Genomic DNA, 14,811 nt, shown 5'->3' with positions numbered 1-14,811 from the left:
AATCAGTTTCAGAAACAACATTATTGGTATCCTGTCATTTGTATTGAAAAATGGATAGGATATCTATCATGTTGCAGTAAAGTACATGTTTGCCATGTTTGATTATGGTGCAGTACCACCTTACCCATACCGTACTACATTACTCAATTATTTATTGAGGCTCTCAACACAGAAGTACAGCGCATACAAAATTTTGCATTTTAAATAAAGCCAATGAGCAAACAGTACAGCATAAACCTTAGTTTTGATTAGAAGTGTAGTATAACAGTAAATATACATGAAAAAAATCCTAAGTGCTCTAATTTACAATCATATGCATTAAATATGTTTGTAAACGAAAAAGACCAGAAGAAGCAGCCACTACAACTAAGGAAAATGCAGTATTCTTCCATTAGTTCCATTTGGCTTTTCTTCCATACTGCACTGAGTAAGTATGTAACATTCTGATGTAACAGCACAATATGCATTATCTTACATGGCCACATATTGTGAATATATTGTGTGTATCCAATCAACCCCCATCCTTACACACACCTATGCATATGTATTATTGCACTCTGGGCTGAACACTGAGGCCATCTGGATCGCTTCTTTACTCCTGTACAGCTGTATTCCTCGGAAAACCTTCACCTCTCCCTCAAAAGAGGATTCTGATTTTGATTTCTTTTCTTTTTTGGCGTGTCAGAAGTTCTTGGCTTTTCCGAGCTAATCCAATATAATATGTAAATGCAGCATTAGAAATGTGACATTGAAGTGGAGAAAAACACAACAAGGAAAAATGAAACAACACACAGAAATAAGTTGTATAATGTAATATATTGTTATACATTATTTATTACCCATTCAGGGACACGCACATATATATATATATATATATATAGAGAGAGAGAGAGAGAGAGGCAATTAATTCAACTTAACCTTAATACAACAAAAATTTCTTATTCACTCTCTATATTCTCATAATGTTAGGCTTTCCATTAAACGTTTATTGTTTAGTATTAGAACAAAACAGAAAAACGAAATAAATGTGGGACTCTGATATTTTCAGAAAGGACTGTTATCCACAGGAATGTATGGCAATCAAGATATTATATTTTGACTATATGAAATATTCACACCTGTGAATGAAAGCAACTGTGGTACAGTGAATGGGTAAAATGAATGGGCCTCCTCTCATTCCACTTCTCTTTTTTCTGCCTTTCTGTACGTGCCCAGTATCCTACTTTAAGAATGATCATACTACAAATATACCTCCGTAGCTCCATTTGGCCCATTTCCCCAAATTTGTTCTCTTTATATCCACCTTCTTTCTATCCCTGCATCCTTTTTGTCCACTCCTTCCCTTTCTCACTTCACCTCCCCTTTCTCTGGCATTAAGTTCAAACTTGACACTGACATTGACTCACCGTGTCACTCCTCTCTTCCTCTCTCTCTCCCTCCCTCACCCTCTTTCTCTCTCTATCCATCGCTCCGAGGACAAGAGTGCCTGCAGATGCATTTCTCTCTAGCCCTCCCTCTCTCTTTCGCCCTGTCTAACTCTCTCCATCTCCCTCCCTCCCTCCCTCTTTCTCTCTCTCTCTTCCTCTCCCTCTCTCTGTCCCTTCTCTTTTTGCACACATACAGTCCATTGTCAACAAAGCAAGGGAGTAGAAGCGAAGGGACAGGGGGAATGAGGGGAGGTTATAATACAGAAGGAGAGAGAAAGAAGAGTTGTCTTTTTGTTGTTTTTCTGTCATACATTTCATTTGCCATCATTGGTGAGTTTCCATTTTTAAAACATTTGAAGTATTTGGGGGGGAGGGGGGTGGTAGACAGTAATATGAAGAGTAAAAGAGACAGGGACAAGGACTCAAAGAGACAAAGATAGAGCGAATAAAATGAAGTCAAAAGAATGTAATAATTGGAGTGAGATAGAAAAGATGGATAGATGCATGATAAATGTTGCTAGATTTATGTATACAAAAAAGGACAGGTAATTGACCTTTGACTATAAACTTGATGCAGTCTGACAGAGTTTGCTAAATTAAAAGTGGATCATATATATATATATATATATATATATATATATTCCCTTACATAAAGTAGAAAGTAGTAGATACGATGCTAATTTTCCGATACTAATTATAAACATCAATTTATTTATCTAAATTTCTGTATATTTTTGATTAAAAACAAGATGACCTTTCAAAAACTGTTAATGTTGACTGTATTTAAAACTAGCATACTGTATATTCACAGTGTTTACACTTTATATTAAAACATTCTTCTCAGTGCTACTGTCATGCAATGGCTGATTAGTCAAAGGACATATACTATATAATCAGATTTCACTCAGATACCAATTGGTGCGTAACACTTACCTTGTACACGCATACAAGTAACCTCAGATTCTTTCTCTATTTACTTGCAGCTTTTTGACCTGTTCTTGGGGGAGAGGGAGGTCAGAGGTCAAGGGTGAGAAAGTGAAAAGGTCAAGGGCCTGTTTCCTTTGGGGTGGGGGTGAATATAATGTATGATAAACTAACCATGTTGAATCTGCAAAGTGAGTCAAACTGGACTGGGCCAAACAACTGGTACCATCAGCCAAACACTGTGCCACCACAACATAGCACAGGTAAGCTTCCTCAACAATTGCAAAGGATGATGAGAGTTGTTGCATCAAAAATTATTATTCTTTATGAATGATGCGGGAAAGGGTGATGAAGAGATGTATCGGTCAGATGCTTGTCTTATTAACAGAAAAACCTTTTTCCCTTTTTTCTCTTATTGGAGCTCACTTCACTATGGAATTGCTTTGGGTGAACTCCACTTCTGCTTAACTGACTGCAGACAAGGAGACAATAACTGCTTAAGTTACTAAAAACTCATGCACTTACCATATAGGAACAAAGCCTCTAATGGTCAATATTTATCTGGTGTGATTCATTATACCAGTTAAAATACTTTGTGTGAAGTATGCGCAGCATTTTATGTCCTATGTTTCCATTCCCTCCCTCACCCTCTTCCACAAGGTCAGTCATTAAGGTTCTGAAGAGCTCGTACTGTGCATGATTTTAATCTTTTCAGTGTTAGTTGGACAGATTTGTGGTGAATAAATACATTGTTTCATTATGGCACAGTATTAACCAGATCCCTCTTTGCATCTCTACCATAGTGTCAGAAGGATGTGTGGTGGATGTGGATGGTGGGATGGGAGGAGGAGTAGGGATTCAGGGAGAGAGGGATGAGGGGGACGAGTCTCAGCTCCGGCTGCAGCTGAAGAGGAAGCTGCAAAGAAACAGGACGAGTTTTACCCAGGAACAGATCGAGGCCCTGGAGAAAGGTCAGTCCTTTGCTACCCTGATTGTACTTTACAAAGAAATGTCACTGCTGACTGCTGCTAGCGCTCTCTGTTTGCCTCCCGCATCTTGCTTCAGTGTTGCATTTCAATTACTGCATTATTACATTTTTGCATTTCAATTATGAGAATGAGAAAAAAGCATGTGATTATATTTCTCCATAGAAACACAGTTTTTTAGGACCTCGACCTGGGTATGGCACATTTTTAAATGCATATTAGATGTGTTTTGATGAAATGGTCAACCATTTGATCATGGCAGGCTGCTGAGGCTCCCAGACCTTTAGTTGAATAGCCATTCAGTAATGTACCAATGATTTAAGACGGCAGCCACCTCCGCTCCTGCTTTTGCCACAGTGCATTGTTTCAGATATAACCTACAAATGCCTTCCACCAGAAAGAGCTCTCCCTAGCCATCTCTATATGTAAACAAGGGCTTGAAATATTGTCTTCTGTAATGCTATGTTGACATGAGACAACTAATTAAATTTTGAGAATAGGCCCTCCTCTTTTCAATGACCCTGTGCCGTTTTAGTGTATTGTGTGCATTGAAAGCAATGTCTTTGCTTCTCAGAATTTGAGAGGACTCATTACCCAGATGTCTTTGCAAGAGAGAGACTCGCAGCCAAAATTGATCTGCCAGAGGCACGGATTCAGGTATGCAATTACCTATTAATATTCTTATGCTATTTTTGGTTAATACTCTTTAGGGTTGTCAAACTGTTAGTTGAGTGTAATGCACACTTAAAGATCAGCTGCATGCATATATATGCATATACACCTCCTTGAAATTAATTGACAGGTGTGGTTCTCCAATCGGAGAGCCAAATGGAGAAGAGAGGAAAAGCTGCGTAACCAGAGACGATCTGGGGGTGGGACATCCTGTTCCCAGGCACATGCCCCCCTTAGCACTTCCTTCAACTCAGCTGTCTATCACCATCAACATGGAAACAGCTCAGGTCTGTATTTGGTTCAGATAAAAGTATGCGTGAATACGTCATGTAACGCTCATTATGATACCAATTAAAATTTACATAATATTAATATAATAACCATTTCACTTTTTTATGTTCATGAGTAACTTAGGAGGCTATACTGTACACCATGCTGTTTCTTGTGTATTAGTGCAGCAAGTGAAATGTTGTCAATTCTGCAGTACGTATTGGATGTATCATTTAACTCTGCATTTGTTATTATAGTTTTCATCCCTGTCCCACAGTTTGTGGATACTATTAGCTAATCCATCCTACATGTTGAATAGTGAATTGCCTTTTTGTATTTTTTTATCTTATAATGTATAAGGATAACTACTGATCTCTCAACCATTCAACCATTATCTTTTTCATGATATTTCCTTCATTGTTACAAAAAATCACTGTAAGGTATGACAAGGGGACTAAAGAAAAGTAAAATGGCCGAACATTCAAAGGTTTTTAACCACGTTATTTTTTAATTTAGAAGCATACCGAGCGTAATTGTAAAAAAGTTGTTAGTTGTTTTAGGTCACAGAAAACATTTCAGAAGCAGTCTTGGAATTGTGTTCAGTTTTATATTCATTTTAAAACAAATTTATTAAAATGAATTAAAAATGAATTTCTTAAAATATTAATACCTTCCATTGTGCTTTCTCATGACGTAACAATAGCCATTAGGGGATACATGTAATCAGCATGTCTGAACCATTTGTCTCACTTTGGCAATCTTGTTTGGAACAATAAATTAAAAGATTAAATATTTAAAAAAATTTTGTGGAAAAAAAATAGTTCTGGTCAATATTTTATCTCATAACTAGGACCACCAGTTTGTCTCCACCATGTGTTCTGCAGCGATTTCAAATTTTATTTCAATGGTTATGCTCCAGGGACCCCATAAGCGCTCCAAAGGGACAGTCAAGTGACTAATCATACAATGAGTTTCTAACTGAGACAATTAGTTGATCTACTGTAATATGGGGAGAGTCAGGAAGGAAAGTGAACATGGATGGAAGTTTAAATGCTAAAAAAGCATGCCTTTGAGCCAGTGGTCTTCACTCCTGGTCACAAAGAGCCACGGGATCTGCTGGCTTTCATTGCGCCACTTGAGTAGCACAGCAGATGATCAATTAAAGCAGTTGATTACACAATTAGCTGAAGTCACCTGGTTTCTAGGGTCTGAATCTTAAGGAAAAAATAAAAACCAGCAGGTTCTGTGGCTCCCCAGGACCAAGACTGAGTATCAAGGCAGGAAAAAGAAAAATGCATCAAAATAAAGCAGGGGTGTCCAATCTTATCCGAAAAGGGGTGGTGTGGCTGCTGGTTTGCGTTTTAGCCAGCACTAAGACACCTGATTCTACTTAAAGTCTTGATTGAAGATCATGATTAGTTAAGTAGTTGAATCATATATATTTTTTTATTGATTTAACTTTTTTTGTGCAAGTTAAATGTTATATCAATGCTCTCAATTTTAATGTTGGCATTTCCCACTGCTTCTAGAAAAATCTTGGCCCTGTACAAAAAATACTGCAGCATGTCCACAGTAGCAAGTAATCGAGCTGAATTTAACACGCTTGTAAACATTGCTGTCTATTGTCATCGGTGCTAACTAGTGCCAATTACTTTATCAACTTAGAATACTGAGGTGGTGCAAATGGGATAATTGTTTGAGAAGGGGCTTGACAAAGAGGTAATCGCGACCTCTAGCTGGCGGAGGACTGAAGTACAATGTGAGAAAACAAGGGGAGAACTGGTGGCCCAACTCATAACCAAATGTCAATATTAATATAATGTTTTTGAAACATTTTGTATTAGTTGGGAGGTAGTTACTGTAGTCAAATTAGCCAATGTACTAATCTCTCCCCCATCTCTTTGCATTTTATTCAAATTTTAAAAATGAATTTCTCAACATATCTGTATAACCAATCCCCAAAGCAAATACTAACTTCTTGAGACAGAATAGTATACAAAGCAATGATCACATGGAATTCCTTACCTTCAAAATTATAAATATATAAAAAAATAAAAAAATAAATAAGGTTATATATAAGCGCACAGCACCTCTTGAGCAATTAAAATCACATTGGAAAGAACTTAACTGGTCAGTATGAGGTGGTACTAGAATCATTAGAGTTGGTAAGTCCAGAATTCATTCCACCCATGTTTATAAACTTGTCTATACTGTAGCAGAAATGCAACATTTCTTTTCTTATTTATAAAAGATCCCATCCCACTGGTATATAACACCCAGTAATGAGTATTGAGTCCAATAACTAGAATTAATGATCAACCATAAAGCAGAGTAGAAAACAATGTCTAGTGTTTTAAGTACTGAAACTAGTGCGTGCATATAAATTATGACAGCATAATCAATGATGCTTCAGCAATCTTCCTTCTTGTTGCAAAGGAAAAATACAATTTGTTCATGAATAGTATCCTGAGTTTACTTCTGATATTTCTACACAAGTCAACAATGTGACTTTTGAAAGGCAGTTGTCAATCCAGATGCCTAGGAACGTGTAGCTGGAGAATTGTAAGATTTATGCACATTTGAAGTATACATTTACAAGTCTTTGGAAACAACATTGTGTAATTTGGAAATAAAAAACATGAATTAGTTTTCTCTTCACATAAAAATTATTTAAGCACGGCAATAGATGTTTGAATAATGTTAAATCCAAGCTGCAAGTAATTTATGGCCTGAGCAGTTAAAATGGAACAATAAATAATGGTGACATAATCAGCATAGAGATCTGATTAGCATATTCCCAGATCCAGTACAATGTCATTTATGTGTATTGGGCCCAGGATAGAACCCTGGAGGACACCATTAACGATACTGAGTAAACATTGAGTTGAACCCATCAACATAACTGCATTGTGTCCTATCTGTTAAGTAATTCCCAAACCAAGAATGAGCATAACAATCAAAACAAGCATCCAAAAGTCTATTTAAAAGCAAGAAATTATCCACATTGTCAAAGGCCTTTGAAAAGTTTTTTCAGCAGCGCAGTGTAGCTTGGTATCTAATGTGTTTGCAATATAATTTATTACTCGGATGGCAACTGTAATGGTGCTATGCTTGGGTCTGAAGCCATTGAGACTTAAGATGTTGTGGTCAGCAAGAAAAGTTTAAAATTTTGAATTTATCAAATATTGTAGAATTTTAGCTAAACAGGAGAGTCTAGAGATAGGACAGTGTTAATACACCGGTTAATATACAGTTGATATACTAAATTAATATAAAATGTACTGCATTTCTCTCTGAGTGTCAGTGGGGGTATGAATTGCATTCATTTTCTATTTTACTGTGTCGTTCCCAGGTTCCATGCTAAATCGCAATGACTCTTCGCTCCCCAGCTACAGTTCTCTATCTGTCTTTTCAGGGGTCCAGGTAATACTTGTCAGTTATAGCTATATGAACATTTATAGCTATATGGAGATTTTCAGTCCATAGGTTAGTAGCATTTGCCAATAAACTGGCAATGAGGAAATACAAGACAACCACATGAACTCTTTCAGTGTTGGTGTTTATCAAAGTTTTCCTAGGTCGTGGTACAAATGTGTGTAATGTTGCAGGCATAACAAACAAAAAGTACCAATAAAGAAGAAAAGAGAACAAATATAGGAAGAGAAGAAATTACATGAAAAACCTTTGGTTTTGATACACTCACAGCAATTATTAACTGAACACCGTCAAGGGAAAGAAAAATTGATTCTTTAATGTTGGAAACTAGTATGCTGGCTCCCTCTTGTGGTCAGTCTATGGTCTACCTCACAAGTTCACATCCGTGATTGCATTTTATTTAGTGAACACCTTCATAAATAACACTCTTTAGAAAATAGAAAATTAATCATTTTATACTGTGGTCAGGTTGGCCAAATATGAAGTCATGCTTTATATAACTTACAATGAATTGTTGTATTTATATTTTGCTTTGGTGGTGAAAGGTTTTTGTGCAATATTACTACAGTTTAATCTATGACTCACTGTGATATTTATCCACCTCATAAAGTTATTATTTTTATATTTTAATACAAAATGTGAACTTGTATATTTATTATAGAGTATAGTACTTTATCAAAACATCTCTAATGGCTGACTTAGTTTCTTTTATTTTACAACTTCTTCTTTTGTTCTCTTGTCTCTGCCTCCCCTCTTCCATTGTCTGCCATACCCTTCAGTCTGTACCTCCTCAGTCTGCCCCCTCTTACTCCTGCATGCTCCCCTCTTCGCCCACTGCCCCCCGGAACTTTGACTCATCCCCTTACCCCTCCCCTCACTTGCCTCCACCTCCCTCAGCCAACTCTAACACAGGTGAGCTTATCTGTCTCTTAACCAGTTTGCAATGGTGTGTGTATTTTAGTGGTGCTCAACAATTCAGTCTGTAATGGGGCTGTATGAGCTATTGCTAACCCTCCACATCTTCCCTTTCCGGTTATCTCTGTCAGGTCTCATCTCTCCAGGAGTTTCGGTACCAGTGCAGGTCCCTGGCAGTGAACAGAGCATGGGGCAGAATATGGGTCAATACTGGGCCCGACTGCAGTGAGACAGAGGAAGGGATGGAAGGAAAGGAAAGAATGTGTGAGATGAAAGGGTAGTTATGAGGTTATGAGAGGTTAGTCAAAGCACATCCACACAAACTGTCAGTACAGACAATGAAGAGAAGCAGAGAGAGAAAGATGGAGAGACAGAGAGAAAAGAAAAAGGAAAAATATTAAATATAAACAATAAACAATAGTGGAGTTTTCAGAGTTACTTATTGTCTGTGTCATGCAATAAATTCACAAAATTGAATTCTCAGGAACAACTAAAAAACTTTTTTTTTTAATTTACAAACATTTCATTATTGTTTAATTACATGCAGCTTTAGGCCAGATCTATTGCACTAAATCATATAAAGAAAAATAAATGTACATACAATATTTTCCCCAGCATTAGATTTGTATTTATGCACAAACACCCCTCAAAATGGATCAAATCAGTTCTTTAATTCTGATCTTATCGTGGCTGATTATTATCACAAATATTTCATCTGACATGTTAAGACCATACTGGGCCATTGTGACATGCTGAATTAAATACATATCACAACAGCAACAAGAACAACAAGAACAGCCAAGTATAGAGCAGACAGTGGCAAGTAATTGAGCATCAAACTGGAAAAATGCTAAAGTATAAGCATACAACAATAAGTGTTTCAGTGTACATATGGTGCCTAAAATTTAAATAGTCTTGCAGCACTCATAGTCAAGTCACTACAAATCACTCAGAGATCTATAGGTCAAGTAAGCTCAAGTAAGTAATATACACTAAATGTGAGACAACAAAACTTACAAACATTGATATAATAAAGTAAGACTGTTAATGGTGCATTTAGAAACCTCTTACAAGCTTATCTTGTAATGCACTGTTCAATAATTTCTCATGGAAATCCCACTATTGGTAATGGAACACGCAACATGACATGAAAGTGATAACTGCTGAACAAGAATATTTTTGTTAATTACTGTAGATGAGAGAAAGACAAGGTCAAGCAGAAAAGGAAAGGGAAATGAGGGAGCAAGAGTATGTGTCCTAAATCTGATGAACAACATGCCCTCTCTGTGAAGCAGTACTCGATGAAGCAGGAGTGACCAAGGATGAATTTCAGCTGATGACAATCAAGCTCAGCCACCAGTCAACGGAAAGAGGTTCTCAGGTCAGCAAAAAAAAAAAAAACGCAAATGAAGACTTGCATCTGGCCTATGACAATCAACCATTAATGGACTAAAATCCCCTGGGAGTCAAGTATCAAAATGTCCAACCAATGACAATCAAGCATGAATACTGAACAGCTATTGACAATCAAGAATTGACTACTATGAAACAAGGGTGTTGCCATATTGTTTGTTTTAATTTGAAATTCTCTCTTTCTAGAGTGTTTCTCTTCCTTTCTACTCATTTTCCTTCTTTACCTTCACCTTTGTCTTTTCACTTCAGTGAGTTTCTTTTTCTTATCCCCTTATACCTTGCTCTCTCTTTCTCTTGTGTGTCTCTGTGTTTGTTGTGTTGGTGTGTGTCTTTGTTGTGTTGGTGTTTTAATGTCAATTGTTTTGTGAAACCCTGAAGAAAAATATCAGAATAAAATTTTGTGAAAATGAATAGTGGCTGGGGCAATGTATTACCATCAATTAGTTTTAAAAGTGATATAGGAGGTGTTTGAGTTGTTCAATGTATAAACATGCAAACATAATAGACAGCTTCAATTTAGCACCATCTCAACATGGAAAATCAAACCAAATTAAATTATGTGAACCTTAAAATGACTACACTTTTAAAGATTGTCTGGGAACAGTGCATAATATTAAGCATATACATTTTGGGGGAAAATAAAAAATCTGAGATCACAACCTAGCATTTGAGACTGGCTGAAAGGAAAACATGGCTACCCAAGGAAGACAAGTGCCTAGCACTGGCAACTGCTACTAAATGACACTGAGTGACACATACACTCACATACTGTACACTCAGTGCACACCATCCAACTTATAAAAGCTGTTAATGGTTATATTTCTTTTGTAAATGACTTTTTTGTCTATATTTTTATTTTATACCAGGGATTCTTTTTTAAAGTTACATTTTTATATTTCTTACCGGTATAAATAGTCATTTGCAGTCTTTTCTTTCTTTTGATTCTCTAATTCTGTAGTTCCTCTAACATGTATTTTCGCCAATTCATATGTGTTAATCATGCCGCCAGATAGAGAGAGAGAGAGAGAGAGAGAGAGAGAGAGATTTTAATTGCTTGTTTATTTCACTCTCTCATTTTGCAGATTACTTCCGGCGTGCGTGCCTGCAGGGGCTTCCTGTTTTTGTCACTAACAGCGTCACACCCACTGATAATAGCACACAAATAGACCAATTTGCACTCAACATTCTCACAGAGGAACATGCAGAGTTGCAATGACACTTAAACTCGCACAAACATGCTGGATCATAAGGAATATTGAATTCATGCACAGAAAATTACAGTTAAATGCAAAAGAACCGAGTCTGTGACATTATTTGTTGTTTTGGCTCTGTACTCCAGCACACTGGAAATAGAACAATTAATGTGAGGTTAAAGGGCAGATAGTAAGCTTAAATGTAAAGGTATTTGCATTCATATTGGATGATCCATGTAGGAAATACAACCCTTTTTATACATAGGCCCCACATTTTAGGGGAGCAAAAGTAATTAGACAAATTAACATAATCTTACATTAAGTCGTAATATTCAGTTCTTGGTTGCAAATCATTTACATTTGATGACTGCCTGAGGTCTGTGACCTATAGACATAACCAGCCACTGGGTATCTTCCCTGGTGATGCTCTGCCAGGCCTGTACTGCAGCCATCTTCAGTTCCTGATTGTCTTTTGGGTGTTCTGTCTTGTCTTCAGCAAGTGAAATGCTTATTCGGTTGGATTCAGGATAGGTGAACATTCCACTTTTTGGCCCTGAAAAACTTATTGGTTGCTTTAGCATTGCAGTCAGTTTTAGTGACAGCCATACATGCCCAAGCCATAACACTACCTTCACCATGTTTCACAGATGAGGGGGGTCTTTTGGATCATGAGCAATTCCTTTCTTACTCCACACTTCCTTCTTTTCAGCACTTTGGTACAAGTTAATACTCATCTCATTTGTCCATAAGACTGCTCCAGAGCAGTCAGTTCCTTTAAAATACCTCTTTTTAAAAAAATGTTTGAGCAAACTAATCTGGCTGTTCCGTCCTTGTGACTACTAGTGGTTCACGTGGTCAATCCTCTGAGGTTATGTTCGAGTAGTCTTCCCTTTATGGTAGTCTTTGACACATCTATGCCTGCTGTACATCCTGGAGAGTGTTCTTGATCTGTTCGACAGCTGAAAAAGGGTTTGTCCTTCATAAAGACACACAGCTGGCCAAAAAACACCTGAGCAGCCAATTGTCCAATCACTTTTGATCCCCTAAAATAGGAGAACCATGTATAAAAAGGATTGTAATTCCTACAGGGATCACCTTATGTGGATGTATCACAAATTAAAACAAACAGTCTGCACTTAAACCTCATTGTTTTATTTCAAAGGCAATGTGCTGGAATACAGAGCCAAGACAACAAAAATTGAGTCACTGTCTCAGTACTGTTACATTTAACTTATTTTCAGATAATCTTCTCATTTCAAATCTGCTGTAAATGTAAAAGGCACAGTCTAACAAACGGACGATCGGGAAAATACTACTGTCGTTTTATGTTCACTCTGCTTGACTGAACAGTATATTCTACTGTACAGTGATCCAATTTTGAATAAGCACAGATCAATGACATGCTTACATATGACAAACCTTTTCTTAATTTACATCACATTCTTTCTTTTTTCCTTGCTAAGAGGACTTCAGGACAGTTTGTTTGACAAAACATTGAACTTAATTTAGACAAATGCAAATGAACTGTGGAGTTCATTTTTGAAATTGAGGAAGACACACGTGATTTGAGGCTCTGCTTTCAGTCAATTGCACTATAGTCATGTAAAACTCCATTCCCCAAGATCCCGACTTCAATTAAACAGTGCAGCTATGTTTGCAAAGAGACCTCTTATTCCCATTACTGTCCACTTGCTTTATCGCTCCATCATTTCCAATCTTTATCTCTGTTCTCCCACTGTTTCCCCCCCTCCACCCCTAAGAAGATATGCACTGTCTGATAACAGAGAGATGCAAACCAAAAATACAATGAATATACTTTTAATATATGCTCAAAATACCACATGTATTATTTAAAATAAAGGTATTTGATCAATTATAATCACAAATATAACCGCATTTAACTATGTGACAATAACCCATACATTTTTTTTTTGGTTATGCATGCACACAATTTTGAATATTCTCCACATTTCTAGGAAATGTGTCAAGTAGCACAGGATATGTTATTGTGTCCATCTCCACCCTTTCTATGTTGATTGGTTGCAGGTGCAAAGGTCATAGTAGACAATGGAGGCTAGGAGGGGTGGATTCGCACACCACAGAATAAATAAAAGGAAAAACTCTTTGAGAAGAGGCTGCAAAAATATAAATATTTATTTGACCATGCTAGCAAAAGTGTAAAAAGTGCTAGGTGCAAAAGAAAATGGTGACAAACATTTCAATCACAATATCATCATCAGTGTAATAAAACCACAGACAAACCAACCTATATACTTGTAAGACAACACATGGCTATACACAGGTGGTCCTAATCAGCCATTAGTTGACAATCACTTAAGTGTCTTCGCTGGAGAACATAGAAACAGAAGACATAGATAGGCAATAGATTACTATAAAAATGACATCAATCGGATTACATTGCAAGGCATATATACCTGTGATGGCCAGTCTCTATGGCCAGGCTGTGCTCACTGAGTCTATATATTGTCAATGCTTTTCTCAATTTGTTATCAGCCACCATGGTCAAATATTCTGTCATGGTGTACGGTCTTTTTAGGGCCAAATAGCATTCAAGCTTATGTAGAGCTTTTGTGGTTTTGTTCCAATATGTAACATAGTTTTCTTTTTCTTTCATCATAATTTGGTTTGGTCTAATTGTTTGAAATAGTGTATGGCAGCCCCGAGGCTGATTGGTGTTAGTAGTGTTAGTATCTGTGAGTGAACTCAGGACCAGCAGGCTGAGGGGGTTCCTTTCTATGTTCTTGGCAGTGCAGGGCTTTATAATGATATGATTTGGGATCGCTCATTTTTATATGATTCCAGAATTTGATGGCTCTTTTTTGGATGTTTATTAGTAGAGGATAATGGCCTAATTCTGCCCTGCATGCATTGTTTGGAGTTTTCCTCTGTACCTGGAGGATACTTTTACAGAGTTCAGCATGCAGGGTCTCAATTGGATGTTTGTCCCATTTAACAAAATCACATTGTGTGAGTGGGCCCCATGCCTCACTGCCATAAAATGCAATTGGTTTGATCACTGATTCTAATATTTTGAGCCAGATCCTAATTGGAATTTTGATTTTAATTGATTTTTTTGATGGCATAGAAAGCCCTTCTTGCTTTCTCTTTCAGTTCATTCATGGCCAAGCTGAAATTTCCTGTGGAACTGATTCTTAAGCCTAAATAAGTGTAATTAGTTGTTGATTTTATGTTTTCCTAGGGTAAAGTTTTGAGTGATTCCCTGAGATCTGGACCTTTTCTGTAAAATTAATATTTTAGTTTTCTTTTGATTAACTGTCAGGGCCCAGTTCTGACAGAGCCAGGTTCTGCTGTAATCCCTCTTTTGTGGGCGACAGCAGAACCAGGTCATCTGCGTACAGAAGACATTTCATTTCTGTGTCATGCAGAGTGAGGCCAGGTGCTGCAGATTGCTCCAGTAATTTTGCCAATTTGTTAATATAAATGTTGAATAGGGTTGGACTCAAACTGCAACCCTGTCTCAGTCCACGCTCCTGAGTGAAGAAATCTGTTTGTTTAGTTCCAATTTTGATGGCACATTTGCTATTTGTGTACATT

General features: G+C 37.1%; 1 protein-coding gene across 2 annotated transcripts; it reads left to right on the top strand.

Moving 5' to 3' along the window:
• The first annotated feature begins 1,579 nt into the window (after positions 1-1,579).
• Positions 1,580-10,099, top strand: pax10 (paired box 10). 2 transcript variants are annotated; one of them, XM_064324660.1, is made up of 8 exons: positions 1,586-1,757; positions 2,411-2,614; positions 3,155-3,322; positions 3,912-3,994; positions 4,140-4,296; positions 7,632-7,702; positions 8,494-8,626; positions 8,761-10,099. In XM_064324660.1, exons 2-8 carry the CDS (start codon positions 2,509-2,511, stop codon positions 8,856-8,858), a joined length of 816 nt encoding a protein of 271 aa, XP_064180730.1. In that variant the 5' UTR covers positions 1,586-1,757; positions 2,411-2,508; the 3' UTR covers positions 8,859-10,099. The 2 variants fall into 2 exon arrangements, with proteins under 2 accessions (XP_064180731.1, XP_064180730.1); XM_064324661.1 differs by lacking the exon at positions 8,494-8,626 and having other exon boundaries at positions 1,580-1,757.
• Positions 10,100-14,811: the final 4,712 nt, after the last annotated feature.

Source organism: Anguilla rostrata, chromosome 2 (genome assembly GCF_018555375.3).
Source record: "Anguilla rostrata isolate EN2019 chromosome 2, ASM1855537v3, whole genome shotgun sequence".
Classification (NCBI taxonomy): Eukaryota; Metazoa; Chordata; class Actinopteri; order Anguilliformes; family Anguillidae; genus Anguilla; species Anguilla rostrata.
Note: the sequence above shows the minus strand (reverse complement) of the source record. Positions and strands in the feature narration are given on the sequence as shown.